This window comes from Mixophyes fleayi, chromosome 2, assembly GCF_038048845.1.
Source record: "Mixophyes fleayi isolate aMixFle1 chromosome 2, aMixFle1.hap1, whole genome shotgun sequence".
Classification (NCBI taxonomy): Eukaryota; Metazoa; Chordata; class Amphibia; order Anura; family Limnodynastidae; genus Mixophyes; species Mixophyes fleayi.
The window spans coordinates 149,482,482-149,500,322 of NC_134403.1; the positions used below are offsets into that span (position 1 = coordinate 149,482,482).

The following is a 17,841-nucleotide window of genomic DNA, read 5'->3' on the forward strand; positions in this document are numbered from 1 at the left end:
AATAGTCTTCTTGACCCCAGTATGACCAGCAAATCTGGAATCATGGGCCCACGCCAACAGTCTGGGACGAAGATGGGTCTCCACAAAAGAACGTCCAGCAGGGGGTGTCTTAACAGAGGATTTAGTCAAAGCCAAGATCTTCAGAGGACTGATGATAGGTCTAACACCGGACTGGCAAGAATCCGAAAGATCAAAAGACCTGGAAAGTGCATCGGCCCTGGAATTCTTCGACCCAGCACGGTAAGTCAGGATCAACTGGAATCTGGAAAGAAAAAGTGACCAGCGTGCCTGACGAGGGTTAAGGCACTCAGCGGATTCCAGATAGGTGAGGTTCTTATGATCTGTGAATACCGTGATAGGATGGAGAGCGCCTTCGAGCAGGTACCGCCGTTCTTCTAAGGCTATCTTGATGGCCAGGAGCTCCTTGTCACCGATGCTATAGTTGACCTCACTGGGTAAAAATTTCCTGGAGAGAAAGTGCCGGCAGAATTCTTCTGAGAGAGAACTGCTCCCACACCCACCGAAGAAGCATCCACCTCTAGAAAGAATGGTCGTAGTTGATCAGGCTGTCTCAAGACAGGAGCGGTAGAGAAAGCTTCTTTAAGAACTTTGAAGGCCAAGACTGCATCCTGAGGCCAGTTCTTGGCTAACCCACCTTTACGGGTAATTGACATGATGGGCGAGATCAATGAAGAGAAGTTTTTAATGAATTGCCGGTAATAGTTGCAGAATCCAATAAAACGTTGAGTAGCCTTCAGGCCAGAGGGTTGAGGCCAACTAAGGATAGATTCTACCTTCTTTGGATCCATTTGGAGACCCATGCCAGAGATTATATACCCAAGGAAGGGAACCTGAGGTTGATCAAAAAGGCACTTCTCCAATTTGCAATATAGGTGATTAGTACGAAGGCGAGACAGAACTTCTTTGACATGATCTCGATGAGAGGTGATGTTCTGGGAGAAGACCAGGATATCATCAAGATAGACGACTACAGATAGATATAAAAGATCTCTGAAGATTTCGTTGATGAATTCTTGAAAAACGGCAGGGGCATTACAAAGCCCAAAGGGCATCACGAGGTACTCATAATGTCCGTCTCTAGTATTAAAAGCGGTTTTCCACTCATCACCTTGACGAATGCGGATAAGGTTATAGGCCCCTCTAAGATCCAGTTTGGTGAAAATCTGTGCTCCACGAATCCGATCAAAGAGTTCTGATATGAGAGGTAACAGGTAACGGTTTTTCACCGTAATAGCATTCAGCTTCCGGTAGTCAATACAGGGTCTAAGGGTACCGTCTTTCTTTTTGACAAAAAAGAACCCTGCACCCGCCGGAGAGGAAGACTTGCGGATAAAACCATGTTCAAGATTCTCAGCGACGTATTCAGACATGGCCTGGGTCTCTGGGAGAGATAGTGGAAAGACTCTGCCTCTAGGGATGCACTTGTCAGGTACGAGGTCAATGGGGCAATCCCAGGGTTGATGAGGAGGCAGGGACTCTGCAGCAGCTTTGCTGAATACATCTACAAACTTGGCATAGGCCTCCGTAAAAGCAGGTTGCAGAGTAGAGGCTAGACAAGAGATTGAAGACTTGGGAGGATGTACAGCAGTCAAACAATTTTGCTTGCAGATGGATCCCCAAGAAATGACTTGGGCACGAGACCGATCGAACTGCGGATTGTGAGCTTTAAGCCAGGGAAGGCCCAAAATAACAGGATTGACGGACTGAGGAAGCATCAGGAAACTTATCCACTCAGTGTGAAGCGCTCCTACCGCCAGCCGTAAGGGACTGGTAATATGATCAATGGAACCATTGCTGATACGATTACCATCAATTGCAGTCAGCGCCAGAGGCTGTGGCAATGGAAGAATGGAGAGACGAAGCTTGGAAGCCAACTCAGCAAAGATAAAGTTCCCAGCGGATCCAGAGTCCACAAAAGCTTTCAATTGCTGGGGGCCATCTGGAGAAAATAACGTAATAGGCATAAGAAATTCAGAATCTCTCAAGGAATAGGGAGTGAGGGACTTGGATCCTAGGACGACCTCCCTGTCATCGCCTAGGATGGGGCGTTTTCCTGGCCTCTTGGAGCATGAGGAGAGGAGGTGACCCGAGTCCCCACAATAAAGGCAAAGACGGTTTTTGATGCGTCTGTCACGCTCCTCCTGGGAAAGACGAGAGCGGCCAATTTGCATAGGTTCTCCCGGAAGAATCAATGGAGCTTGGAACTGAGGTGCCAGGCGAGGGAATGAGCGCTGGGTCCGTTCACGTTCTTGGATACGTTCCCTGTGGCGGATGTCCACCTTGATACACAGAGAGACCAAGTCGTCAAGATTAGACGGAAGCTCACGGGAGGCCAAATCGTCTTTGATATGGTCGTTTAACCCTTGCCAAAAGGTGGCTACCAAAGCCTCATTGATTCAGCGGAGTTCTGAAGCCAAGGTGCGAAACTGTATGGCATACTGCCCAGCAGTGAGTGAAGCTTGACGGATAGCTAATAGGCCAGAAGCGGCGGAGGAAACACGTCCGGGCTCATCAAAAACCCTCCGAAAATTCTTAATGAAGGTGGAAGAATCTCGGAGCGTAGGATCGTCTCATTCCCAGAGGGGAGAAGCCCAAAACAAGGCTTGACCAGAGAGGAGGGAAATTATATAAGCCACTTTAGTCCTCTCGGAGGCAAAATTTTCTGGAGAAAGTTCAAACTGAATACAGCATTGGTTAAGAAACCCACAACATTTCTTAGGATCGCCATCATATTTCTCCGGCGGTGGAATACGTAGGCTTCTGGAACTAGCGGTGCTGGCAGTAGATGTTGTGGCTGCGGAGGTAAGCGTTACTGCTGAGGCCGTCTGGCTTGCTGGAAGAGACTCCTGAAGGGTGTCTAAACAAGAAATAACCCCATGAAGTCTTTGCAAGAGTTGTGTCTGATTGGAGTCTTGCTGATCCACCCTGTGGGCTAAGTGGAGCAGAAGGTCCCGAGCTGAGGGTTCGTCCTGTCCACTCATATGGCCATAGTATACTGTCACAGAATTGCAGAGATGGCCGCTAACCGGTATTAGCGCAACTGAACAGGGAGGTGCGGAGTCTAACGTACCCCCGGTATTCACCAGGGACCCCCGCAAGGAGGTTTGGGCTTAGCTGCAGAGGGTACGCAGATCGCAGTTCTCCAAGACAGTCACCGGTGTAGCGACAGTAGTAGACAGGCGTAGTCAGGCAATCCAGGTCAGAGCCAACCGAGCGGTGCAGTACAGAGGGAGGATCCAGAGAGAAGTCAGGTCAAGCCAAATAGTCAAACCAGCCGGGCAGCGAGGTACCAAAACGAAACACAGGAGAGTAGTCACAAGAATGGTAATGGTATGGTAATATATGTAAGGGAAGGGGGGGGGTTCTTAATATAGTGTGGGAGGTAGGCTATTTAATGGTGGAGTGCAGGTGGGGGCTAATTATTTAATGAGTGCTATTTTATTTGTGGGGTGATGGTGGGGCAATTTAATTTAATATTGGGTCATATTAATTTAAGATGAGGTGGTTTGGGGCTATTAATTAAATATGGGACTGATTTTGGGGAGAAGTGCTATTTATTAATTGTAATTGTAAATATGAATTATTTAATGCCGATGATAGTTGTGGGAAATGGTTATATTAAACGTAAATGCTATTTAATTTATTGCCAGGCTGTTTGGTAGGGACGGAAATCAGTTTATTTATTAAATGTGTGCACTATTAATTTAATGTCGGGGTTGCTTGGGGAAAATAGTTCTATTATTAAATGTGAATAGTATTAATTTTATTTAATTTCAAATTTGGGGCTGGTTGCAGGGAGGGAGGCCTAATTATTAAAGGGGGTGCTATTGATTTATTAACATGACTGTTTGGGGACTCCTAAAGTTTATGTACCTTTTTACCTTTTTTTTCAAAATAGGGCCCCGACATCCCAGAATCTACACAAGCAGCAACTGAGCTTTAGACACCAGCAGCCACAGATGGTGAAAAGTGACAAGAGCAGGTATGAAAGAGCATCTTCCAACTGTCCTCAATATAGTGGGACAGTCCAGAATGTGGGTGACTGTCTCACTTAGTCAGGATTTGGTCTGACTGCAAGGACAGTTGGGAGGTATGTCCTACTTCACACTGTTATGCTTGTGATGGCAGAGCTGCATGTAACTAATAGTAGTGCACACAACATTGCCTGTTTATTTGTCTAAAATGAAGACTATATTACACAATAGGGGGCCCTCCTGTCATAAGTGCCCCGGGCCCCCCAGAACCATAATCCAGCTCTGGAGCCAGCAAGCATACATGTTGCTCTGACACTAACAGAGTGTCAGAGTGAAGATTAAATACCCTAGCAAGTTTGAATTTCCCGCCCTTAGTTGCAGTCATATGACCCACGACACCCGGAAGAGCGGCTCCAAGAGCAGAGAGAGCCGGTGCTGGAGCGTGGAGTGGTAAGTCTGTAGCAATACCATAGGCAGAGGTCTGATAAAGCCCCAACTTAATAAAATAGAGGCAATACAAAACTGGCAAAGACCTTTAAACATTGCGACTGTCGACATTACTACTACTCTCATTAATACTGTCAACAGTCACAATGTCAACATTTTAAACATGTCGACAGAATGAACCTGTCGGCAGTCTGACTGTCAATATTTTGGTTAAATTGACCGTTGCCGATATGGCTGCATTCCTTCTCACTAGAATCCACTACACCCATCTTGGAGGGTCTATGATGTCTTTCTCCAGTCAAGGGCTTATTGAAAATTTCTATCTCTGTTGATAACATGACCATAAATCCCACCCCACAAGCTCGCTGCCCTGCCTAGGTGTAATCCTTGACTCACACCTATCCTTTGTTCCCCACATTGACTCTATATCTAAATCCTGCTACATACATCTAAAGAACATTTCCAGAATTCGCACATATCTCACGCAAGACACTTAATTTATAAAAAAACCTTAATTCATGCACTTATCATCTCCCGCATTGACTATTGCAATTCCCTCCTTACTGGTCTTCCCAAAAACAGACTCAAACCCCTACAATCTATTTTGCACGCTGCGGCAAGACTGATTTTCCTTGCAAATCGTTATTCCTCTGTTGAATCACTCTGTATGTCTCTACACTGGCTGCCTGTTTTGTACCGAATCCAATATAAAATACTCTTACTAACCTGCAAGGCCATCAACAAAGCTGCAACAACATACATCTCCTCTCTTGTCTCAAAATATCTCCCAACTCGGCAACTCCGTTCTACACTGGCTACCTGTTTTGTACCGAATCCAATATAAAATACTCTTACTAACCTACAAGGCCATCAACAAAGCTGCACCAACATACATCTTCTCTCTTGTCTCAAAATATCTCCCAACTCGGCAACTCCGTTCTACACAAGATCTGCGTCTCTCATCCACTCTCATTACATCCTCCCATTCCCGGTTACAGGACTTTTTTCGGGCTGCACCCACTCTATGGAATTCTCTCCCTCGCACAGTAAGACTCTACTCTGGTCTACAAACTTTCAAGCGTTCTCTGAAAACCTACCTCTTCAGACAAGTTTATAATATTCCTCAGCCACCCTCTTAACCTCGCTACCTTTAGCCTGTTACACAATTTCACACAAGACAACTACCCCCTGACCAACATTGTTGTGTGACGGGATCATTTAGCTTATGAGTCACTTTTACCTTTGCAGTCTGGCTGGGCCAAAATGCAAAATGTAGACTTAACCTCATGTGTCAATCTCCCATTGTCCCATAGATTGTAAGCTTGCGAGCAGGGCCTTCTCACCTCTTTGTCTGTTTTACCCAGTTTGTTTGTTAGTTTATTATGTTTGTCCCCAATTGTAAAGCGCTACGGAATATGTTGGCGCTATATAAATAAATGATGATGATGATGATCTGTGATCATGTCTTTTGTTGTACAACATTGCAAGTTGAGAAGACCTTCTTCCTCCAAATCTCTCAAGAAATGGTACTTCACATTGATGTGTCTTAGTATTGACACGTTCTGTTTGTGCCAACTCAAGACATCCTTGTTTATCCTCAAAGATTTATGTGGGTTCTATTTGTTGCCTTTCCAAATAAGCTAACAATTGTCTCAACCATATCACCTCTGGACTTGCATGCGCTACTGCAACATATGCTGCATTCTTACATGCCTACTCAGAGGCCCGGTCCTCATCCAGATCCATATAAGCTTGCTGATTTTCGCCAGTTAAATACCACGCCAGCCTCTCGCCCAATCTTCAGGAGCCAAATTTGCCCTTTTTACAACTCTCTCAAAAGACACCAGTGGGTAAATGTATGAACCTCTGGATTCTTCAACTCCGGCGAGTTCAGCGTCTTCAGCGCTTAAATTTAAAGCGCCGGAGTTGAAGAATCCGGAGGTTCATACATTTACCCCCAGGTACGTTTCTTTGTCATCAACTGGTAATATTTTCTGCAAGTGGTACATTTCTGTCAAAACTCCCTTGGACTATCTCTTCCCGTAAGAGCCTGGTGGTTTCCGCCTGTGCATCTGCAACACGTAGCACCTGCGCCTGCTGTTCTTGCTGTGCAGTGGCCACATTCACGAGGGCTTCTAAACGTCTTCCATGTTGTCTATGTGGCTTGGGAAGTGGAAACTTGCCTCCCTAAGCATCCGTACTTCTGACACCACTTGTGACAAGAGCACCCTTCTGATGATGCACATTACAACTTTTTGTTTGTACTTTGCTTTTATTGTCAATATGGCAAACTAGCTTATAATACAAAATTCCACACCCTTTCTTGTAACCCTGATGCTAAGTTAAACTAACTCCCAAGTCACTGGCCAACTTGTTCAGCTTTGGTTACACTGCATAATGAACAATTCATGCTTAAATAGTTTACACTCCTCCCACAGCCCTAGCTTGATGGACAGTTGACACTACTACCTGGACTTTATAGAGGAGTTCTCTTTAGGTGCTCTGTCTTATTAGTCTCACTGCTGACTCACTCTGTCAGCTGCTGTTAGCTATGGAAAAAGATACCTCTATACCACATAATTTTTTTTACACTAAATCACACACTATACTATTATTTTGTCACACATATGTCCTCCACCTGTATATCTTTTAACTAGGTGCACTGCTGTAGAAATGTATAACCCTATTTGCTGTCCTGCCCTACAGACTGTCAACTGAATATCTAACTCCTCTCAGAGGCCTGTGGCAAACCAATCCCTTTATCACAATATATATATATGCATATACGAACATTTAACTAATTTGCAATCATTTGTTAGCCAGAGTGTGTGTGGTGCAAAAAGTGGGAATGAGTGACAATCCTCATTGTTCCTGTTGTTGCATCGTTCATGCTGAATTTACCTCACCTTATCCTTCTTTACCCATTACTGATTTAAAACACTTTGATCATACCCAATTACTATCCCGTCACCTTGTAATAAAATTCCTCAATCTTTCTGTATATTCCTGATGTGTGTCAAATTATTGCCAAAGATTTTGTGGTTGGGAACAAGGGGCTTCCAGATGCGACCACTGTAGGAGCAACTAATATTCCACAAATATTCAGTGTTATCACCATCCTTTCCTAGAGTAGCTGGAAAGGGGTGTTACATATTGCTTAGAGCAACAAGCCCTTAATAATTTTCAGCTCCAGTCCCATGTGGCCCTGCTGAAAATTCCTGTCTTTGGGCAAGCTCATCAAATGTCCAACCCCTATCTTAACCTATTCTACCAAAATATTGCTGGGCCAATATGCACTTAACCTTATGTACCAAAAAATTCCTATAGATTGCACACTTTTTGTCTTTAAATAACCAGTTTTGTTTTATCACTGTGTCTGTTTCTAAATGTAAAGCATTGCAGAGTATATTGGAGCATTATAAATATCAGTTAATAATAATGACAGAGCTGCAAGTGCCAGGTTCAGTGTCATGAAGTCAGCCACAGAGAGTTAAACAGTGTAAGAATTAGAATTAACAATAGCACAGAGTAGTGGTTAGGCTCCAGTCATGCAGGAAGATTATAGTATGGTCTCAAGTGCACCTCTACTGTACATGAACTTAAGTTCCTATATCCAACTTGTTTTTCTCTTTGTGTCATAACTATATGCATAGCCAGTGGCGGATCCAGGGGGGGGCGATCGGGGCGATCGCCCCCCCTACCAGGGGCTTGCTGCCGACAGCTGCACACTGTGCAGGTCCGTTCAGCAGTGACAGTGTGCTGCCCGGGTGCTCTGATTGTGTTTTAAACACAATCAGAGCAGCGGGACAGCACACTTTCACTGCTGAACGGACCTACACATACTGTGCAGCCGCCGGCAGCCTTAGAACCCAGAAAGGGGGCAAGCCTAAATCGCCCCCCCTAAAATCGCCCCGGGTAGGGCAAATGTCTGGGTCCGCCCCTGTGCATAGCAGCCATTTTTGCATGGGTTTCCCCCAGGTGCTCTACTTTACTCCCACGCTACAAAGATATACTTCTGTTCTGACAAAATTAACCTTAGTGTGCAAGTGTGGTTGAAAATACAGTTTGAAAGCTCCAATGGAGCATGGACTGATAGTCATTAATAAATAATTGTATTGTATATTTCTTTGGCTCAACATCACTGGAAATGAAAGTACACTCACATTTGACTTCTGGGGAATGCCCAATGTTAGTCTGATACAGCCATGACCCTAATCTTTCTGCCCAGTGATTGCCTATTACACCTACAGACAAGACCTACCACTATCAAATCACACTAGAAGGTGGCATTTATAGAGGATCACAAGTTTGCTCTGGCCAATAACAGGAGTCATTATTGTGAAGTTCAGAGTAAGCACAGCAGTGAGTGAGTTTTGCAGCAAAAATGTGATTTATTTTGCAGGGCAAGATCATTGAAATAAGATAAGTGGGTGAAGAGGACACATTCTTAGAGGAATAGTTTAGTTTCTGGATTGCCTCACATCTACATGTTACTCCTCAAAACATTTGTATTGCTGCAACAACTGTGAGCTTGTGGAGATCAAGGAGTCTATTTAAAAACATTCACATTTTTACCCTGTTAAGAAATATTTGTTATCACCACTATTCATAGTGATGACAAATCAGCAGCAATTTACCATTACAGTAATGCTGTAACAGTGCATTTGATGTACATATTCCAGACAGCTGGGAAAATTCGAAGATGCCTCTCGGGCGATGCTGTAGCTTAGAGGCTACAGCTGCTAATGCCATCCTGAGATTGCTTTACCTGTTGAAGTCAAGCTCTAAAAAGATAAGCTTTTCAGTGGTTGATAAATTGCTCCACACTGAGGTCCCCACTGAGAATTATCGGCAGGGCCTAGGTGGGCTGGGGGGCAACTGCTCCCCGGGCCGGTCTCATCGTGGGCTACCTGAGTCATCTGCATTTTTTTCCTTTAAAATAGACTGCTGAGTCGAGTCTTGCCTCCCGGGCTAAAATTTCCCAGCCCTCCCCTGATTATGGGGACTAGAGTACTCTCATACCTGCATTAGGCTTTACTTAAATAGCCCTCATATTTAAATTTGCCTAAACTACACATAAGTTTTAGGCTTGATAAATAGGCCCCATAGTCTCATCTGATACTGTGTTTCTCCACTTTAGTAGAGAAATACATTTCTAGGTGCACTACCAGCAGTGTTAAGAAAGAAAGCCTCAAACACATAAATGTGTGGTTCATTTCAATTTAAGCCATAAATGAGGTTGAACTGACCAATATTTTTTAAAAGTCTAGTTTAATAAAAAGGATGTTCTAAAATGGTAGGAACTTATAGTTTGCAGAGGTGTCTCTCTCTCTGTCTAGGTACCTGATTCAGAGTTGGACGAACCCCTGGCCAGAAAAACAGCTGCAAAATCTCTTTTTTTTTTTACCTCTTATTGCTCTGCCGTTATGTAACCATGAGCCGGGTCTAACACCATACTTCTATAACCTTTAGGACCTATCAACCATTCTAAAAAATATTGTCCTTTTGATATAACCACCCTTAACTTATTGCCATGTAATGGTATGACAACCTACTATAAGGCTCTATTAGGTTTCCATTCATCTCTTTTACAATCTATCTAGCTTTACCAGAGTTGGGTCTTTTAACTGCTCTGAGGCAAAATTATCCTTTCTTACTTCAAGAACCCAGTCAACAGGTTCAGCAACATGCCCTACTTCAATAGGAGGAACATTATTAGCACCCCACTGCTGCCCTCGTCATTTTCTGACTCTCCAATCATGCTCTTCACGTGTCTTGCTAGTTGTAAGGAGTCAGAAGTGTCAAATGCATCCAACTCCGAATACGCACATTTTGTTGCACTTGCTTTGTGGCTTGCGCACTGACAATAAACACACTTTATGCTTCATAAACTGCCATAAGTCCAACTCTGAATTAGGCCCTAGGAGAATAAGTGTGGATCCTGATGTGTACTGGGCAGAACATCTAGATGTACCATTACAAAATCAAGGTGTTTTACAGTACTCATTCAGTGTTTCATAAATGAAGTCCTAATGCAGCAGCTGGTATAATGACTGTCGAAGTAATAATTAACAAAAAAACTGATATTACCAATTAGTCCAATAGAATGAAGTAATGAACTTGAATTTTATGTGTCTGTGCTTTTAAGAGAACGGACAAACACGTATTGCACAATACAGAAAACAACAAGTTATATAATAGTCACATGTTCTTCATTCCACAATAGCAGGCCAAGGAAATATTTGCTCCAAATAAGGTCAAGACGACCCTTCCAAAAGACCCCTCCAAGAACATGTCACTTTATTGAGGATTAATGATAGAGACTTAGGGGTATATTTACTAAACTGCGGGTTTGAAAAAGTGGAGATGTTGTGTGTCTGGAGGGCATCCAGGTGGTCTGAAATTCAGAGCACCCAAGGTCTAGAGGGAGTGTTCAGCAACACAAGGAATTGGAGATTATTACCAGAGTCACTAAGCTCAGCCAGGAACATACCAGGGGGTAAATGTATCAATATGCGGGTTCTTCAACAGACGCGTGTTCAGCCTTTTCTGCGATTAAATTTCAAGCGGCGCTGCATTGTAAAGGGAAGTTAACCCTTTACAATGCAGCGCCACTTGAAATTTAATCGCGGAAGAGGCTGAACACGCGGGTGTTGAAGAACCCGCATATTGATACATTTACCCCCAGGAGTCTGAAGTTGTCAGATCCCCACTGTAAATAACCCTATGAACTACTATTACTGGGCTGCTGATAGAGACTGCCTTGACTAGATGTCTTCCTTTATCGATACTTTTATCATATTTAAAGCAAACATTGTCCTAATCACTACTAACGGCACAGTAGCCAAAAACTACATCACATGTTTAAATTCCTTTCACAGCACCTGCACGGAGTATATAACACATTTTATCTTGGATGATTATGAGGAACTGTATCCCAGGAACCGTATTATTGATTGAACAAGTGCTCCATCATTCCTTAACAAGTGGCCCAGTTCACAATCATCAAGTACGTAAACAGCACCAAATTGTTTGAGCCCATTGCTGTTTCCACTGTGACCAGATGTTATATGTGTTACTTTACTCGCGCTTGCTTAAATAATTTAGGGGGAGGAATGCCATAAGAGCCTGCATGGCGCGAGTGTGAGGATAGACTTGATGAGTGTAGTGAGCCTTGTGTTCGAATTTGTGGAGTTTAGCCGAACCCGGTTTCATTTCATTGTTGAGAATCTGCAATATACTGCATGAAATGGTTTATTCGTAATGATTGTTACTACTGGAAAAAATCATTCATTTGTGGAATGTAATTCATTATTGATACATATGTGCTGCTTAGCAATCTACTTATTGATCTGCAATATAGCTACCATTCTCCATAGCAAGAAAATGGTATCCCTTTTCAAAGCCAACCTTATATCTTCCATTTATGACATGTTTTAATGAATGCACTGGGTGTTTTTTCCAATTAAATGTGTCTTTTCCCCTTGTGTACCTACACACAACGTTTGGGTGGAGGTTTCCCAAGTTAATTCCTGATACAATCTGAATATACTACAACACTGAGGACTCCGAGCAAGATTTTTGTGGAAGCATTGTGCCAGAGATCCAGGTGAGATTTCATTCACAGACATAAATCTCCAACCCAGGAACCAGGGGTTACACTTATGGAAGCTGCCATTAACATTGTGCACATAAAAAGACAACTATTATAATTTTATGCATTATTAGATCTATTGATATGGTAACTATCACTAGACTTTGAAATCAGGTAAATCAGCAATTTTAATGGATTTCATTAATCCCCTCAAACAGAAATTGGTGCCCGAGACAGTAACGTTTGGTAGCCTCATTGCAGGCACATTTCTGGCTGCAGACAGGCCTTTTTCTGGTTCATAAACCTATCACCCATTTCCTGACATGTAGATAAGCACCATTACAGAATATAATTAAATAAGTGTGTTTGGGCTGTAATGGAAAATTACCTTTTCGCATGTATTTTAAAACATTTCTTTAATTTCAGTGTGGTTAAGAGTGCACCAATGGAAACATCATTGAAATGAATTGGCCTATTAATTTCAGTGTTTGTAACATGCACAAAAGATGTGTGTGTGGTTTTTTTTTCTTATTAATGTTTTTTAACTGAGCTTGAGTGTCTAAATATTTTTGGAGATTTACTAAATCAATTTTCCAAATCCTACTGTTCTAGACTGGTGATTAAAAAGGCTGATTTGCTTTTAATAGAATCAGTGATTTTTACCAGTATTTGAAAGTGATTATTATCCACAAGTACAGGGAAATTTTCTTACATAAACAGTTTTAATGTTCATAAAAATCTACAATATACAAACAAATGGTATGTAATGTTTTCAGGGTGGCTCCTATAAAATCACCCTGGAATGGTGTTGCTTTTCATTCTCCCCGTAAATATTATTCTGGTGGCCAGCTCTGAAAAAATGACATCCAATGCAATAGAGTAGTAGTCATACAAAATAAGAACATATATTGAGAATTACCTTCAGCCTACAGAACAATAGAAGTTGTGCAATGACATACTCAGAAAGAAAAATAAAAATACAGCAGTACCAAGAGGCCTCTGGCACATAGAATAGACATGCTCGTACACAAACAGAAATAGCACCTTATAAGAGACAAGTCCTTCTAGTAGTTGGCTGCTAGTGCTGAAGTCTGCAGTGCTTAGTTCATACTTGTCTACTCTCTCGAAAGAGTAAGCAAACCTCCTGGACCCTGTAAAATGCCGAAACTCACGGCATTAAATAGCAGGGGGGGGGGGGGGTAAATCACACCATTAAGCTCCGCCCCCGCTATTCAATGCCTTGAATTTCTGTATTTTATGGTAGGGGTGGGGCTATAGTGATGTAATGACGTTGTCAAGCCCCCTCCTACCCTCTGTCACATGATCTGTACTCAGATCTCCCGAAATACAAAGTTTAAAAAGTAGGCAAGTATGGCTTAGTTTTCTGAGCATGGACAGCCTGATCACTTGCAGTTCACCCTTGAGAGCTTCACTCACTTACAGTGCTTTACTGACTGACAATTGGAGTGAGGAGGAAGGGTTCTACTCCTGATGGCAAAGGATCCACTACCATGCTTAATATCTACTATATTTTTTATTTATGAGAAGAAACTTAGCCAAATATATGCAAAGAATTTTAAATACACTTGAAAGAGCAGTATCACATTTTTAGGGTCAGTAAAGGTAATATACAAGCTTGCAAAAATGTAATGCATTGCTATTTGCTCAAATGACTATTTGTGAGAACCGAACAGGCTATTATTCTTAAATTAATTCTCAGCAACCTATTAGGAATATATTAATTAAAAAATGCAGGTATCTCAGTGAACCAGCCCAAGGTAGCCCACTATGGGACTGGCCCTAGCCAAGCCAGTCCCTTTTTGTTCACTTCTAAAAGCACCTATCTGTATCAAATGTGCCAGGATGGTAAAAAAAACAAACATATGCCAATCAAAATATTAGGTTACTCCTAATTAACATTCTTTTTTCAGGGAGAAAAATTCTCTGTAGCCGCCGATAATCAGGGAATTCCCCATCAATATAATTCTAAAGAGGTAGTGCTGTGTTTATATTGTCATGATCACAAATTATGTATAATGTAAGCATCAGTATGTCCTCAATTCGAATGCTTTGGATGATCTAGAAAACTATATGGAAAATTGCTTGTTCAATACACTTTGTGAAATTACATACAAGAACATTTTAAGAGAAAATACTAACTCGAACTACCAGGCACCCCAGACATAAACAATTCCATGCAATAATCCATATACTAAACAGTATAAAAGCTCTGAAAAATTCTAAATCTTATGTAGAGACTATTGGCCCAGCCAATAACTTTATTTTTATGATATTTTTTTTTTTTTAAATACAATTTTTTTTGGTTTCATTGTATTGGACATATACATGACGCTAGGACGTGCTTTGTGATTTGTTTCCTCATAACATTCCATGAGCCAGTGGTGACTCCTATGGAAGACTATGGGTGACTGTATGTAGTATTGTCAGGACAGAAGCAGCAGCATTACAGCAGCTCCTGTCGCAGCATGCAGGATTTTATAACATCTTTGCACTTGTGTTTCTTTGCATTGATATGTTGAAAAACTAACATATTTAAAAATTGTCATTCATGTTAAACATGCAACAAAATAACAGACTTCACATTGAAGGGAACCTTGACAATTTCTTGTGGACATAGGAAATAGAAGAATGGTTGAAACATGCATATAGTGGACACAATGGGTCTGATTCATTAAGGAAAGGAAAGTAAAAAAAAATTGAACTTTGAACCTTGGCAAAACCATGTTGCATTGGAGAGAGAGGTAAATTTAAAATGTGAGGACAGAATTATAATTGGGGTAGAGCATGTCCTAGATTAACTTTTAATGTCAGTGTTAAAATAAAGCTATCAAGTATTTGTATCCTACATGAAAAAACAGCCAGTATGTTCCTTATTTGCAAAATAATAAACTTATTTGCACCCCTTGCATTGCAACATGGTTTTGCCAAGGTTCAAAGTTACTAATTTTTTTGCTTTAATTTCCTTAATGAATCAAGCCCTTGTAAGTGCAAATCTGAGACTGCAGTAATGCTCTCAGCTGCACAGAAAAAAAGTTAGGTGATGTGGTGGTACAGAATATTACACATATACAGCCTCAGTCACAGTTTTGCACCTCGAATATAAATGCTACCACATATGTATGTTGAGTTACAGATATCTCAAGATAAGTGTAATCGAAAACAGCAGGAGTAGTAGATAGATAGTGCAGCTAGTATCATCACCATCAGAATGTATCTTTACACCTGTACTACTGTACAACTAGGCTGAATTGATCATTCTCTGAATGAGTGAGTCAATTTTAGCACACACAGGATGACCAACATTTCTTCTGCATCAGCTAACCGCAAATGATCAGTCATCCCCAGCACATTAAATGATTTCCATGTAAAAACAAACTAATCAAACTTGGACTAACATTGGCCAAACTAGTACAATTTGGACAGTCAGATTTTATTGTTTTTCTGTTATTCATCACCCATCAAAAGGATGGTCAAACTGGATGACTGAATTAGCGGCTAGCTTAAAGCACAATATTTATTTTAAAAACATAAAAATGTATTGTTATTCCCATATGAGGTATATAAAATATCCATCATTACAGACAACTGGACGTGTTATCAAACAGACACAAATTCACTTCCGTGTAAAGCACCTAATGTGTTGGACTCCCGTAATTTAGAACACAAAACTTCACCACAGAAATGATCTGAAGTTTTCTGAGCCCATAAACTCACATCACTGTAATGTTGTGTACACTAAATGCAATACATTGAGAATAGATGTCTATCCAAATTAATCCTGATAATCTAGGTGCATCAGGAACTAAAGTCAGGAACAATAATTAAACTACTGTACTAAAATATTTTCCATTGCCAAAACTAGGGCAAGCTGTAACCCTATGAAAGTGCTGTTGTAAACAAGGATATGTAGAGTCTAAAATGTTGATGTTTGTAACATAGGTGTCTATTAATTAATGTGCAGCGATAAGTCTGATTTTCTATAACCGATTATAGTGGTGATATAAAATCACCTATCGCCAATAAGTATCATCAATGCAGCTGAGAGTTACTCTGCTGCCTAAGCGAAACTGGCGTAGAGTGGTAGGGGTTACCTAGGGGTAAACCTTCTGAATCATTATGCCAGTCTCAGAGAATCTACGTTAGCCTATTCCTCCATGTGCAGTAAAACTGAAAGGCCAGAATAAAAATAAAAATAGATTTAAAATATTAAAGAAATAAAATATTTTAACAGTATTCACAATTGAAATAAATGCATTGCTTAAATAATAAAGCATTTTTCATTGATTTTCTTCTATTATCACCATTCTGAGATAAAGTACCACTGCAATGCTTGTTAAATAGGCTTCCCATGTGAGACCTGGCAAATTTTACCGCCAGTGGGGCTACTGCTAACAAAAGCACTGCTATCACCGACGGTGGCCACTTGATGATAGGGTGAAGCCCTATCGTTGGCTGAAATGGGTGATAGGCAGTGGCGGACCTAGATTTTTTTCTTAAGGGGGGTGGTGATTTAGTGCCGCTTTTCTCTGTGCAGCTGTCTGTAGCCGCACAATATATACATGATCCTGTCGGCAGAGACCAGGCAGAGGAGGCTGCCTGGCTGCCCTGATTGTGTTCTAATCACAATCAGAGTGGTTGGGCAAGATCTCTCTCTGTCTCTGAGCTGACAGGGAGAAGAATATTGGGTGCGGCTGCATACAGCCCACACCTGCTAGGGGGGGAGCGATAGCCCCTCCCTGGATCCATCACTGGTGATAGGAATTTAATATATAGACCCGATTGTGAACAAAAATATCAGTGCCATGATCAAAGTAACAATACTATAAGTATGGATAATACCCATGTGATCATCTGGAGTATTGATTAAATGTGTCTGTCCTAAAAACACCTCTAAACAAGGTTCTAGTGTGTTTGTCTCTTGGTACGTTAATACACAGATTAAAACAAATTGACATATATGCGCAGTTCATTATCAGTCCTCTGAACTTATGTAGTACAATTCTTTGTTAGAAGGATGCTGGGCTGGAGGCATCCGGTATCGGATATTTTTCCAGAACCTTGTGTTAGGTTGAAGAGTTGCTTCTGTGAATTCTCCTTTCCATCGGACTACACCTTGCTTCTGTTTGATATACTTAATGGATTCTGGCATGTATGTGTGATCCGTTATTTTTTCCAGTTCAATCAAGATAACTTTAATTTTATTCCGAATTAGCGCATCATACATGGCTATTTTCTGTTCAAAATCATCTCCAAGGCTAATTTCATTCGATACGTGTCCTAAAACAATAATCAGTCTTCTGCTTTGTGAGATTGCATCATCTACAACGTCTGCAATTGCTGTGAACACACAAAAAGTAGGTTTAGAGCTCTACCAAAAATCCCCCTACTTTTTACAGAAAAGAAACTAAATGCATCTAAAATAATTTTTTCTAGGTTTTATATAAGTAGAACCTATATTTAACCAATAGAGTATAAGTAAATAATTTAATGCTGTTACTTGCAATGGTAAATTTAATAAAGATGGTAACACAGTGCTCAGGGTGTCAGTCAGATTTACTCATAATGGGTCTCGTGTAGAAACATAGACTTACAATGCATCTAAATAAAATTACAGAATTATGTGTCTGTGGCGAGTTTCATGTATCTTAAGATACATGTGACTCAGCATGAAGACAAGTTTAAAGTATATCATAACCTTTAAATGTTTCATGATACTGTAGAGGTGCTATTTTTGTATGTGGCACTAGTGGTCCCAGCAAACCCTGGCAGCTATAACCTGCTTGA

General features: G+C 41.2%; 1 protein-coding gene across 5 annotated transcripts in view; it reads right to left on the bottom strand.

The window, feature by feature from the left end:
• Positions 1-12,650: 12,650 nt before the first annotated feature.
• IL1R1 (interleukin 1 receptor type 1) overlaps positions 12,651-17,841 on the bottom strand; it is an 82,679-nt gene continuing 77,488 nt past the window's right edge. For all 5 annotated transcript variants that reach the window (XM_075200210.1, XM_075200209.1, XM_075200211.1 and 2 more), the window contains one exon: positions 12,651-17,394. In XM_075200210.1, coding sequence (XP_075056311.1) covers positions 17,030-17,394 — 365 coding nt within the window. In that variant the 3' untranslated portion in view covers positions 12,651-17,029. The remainder of the gene's footprint in view (positions 17,395-17,841) is intronic.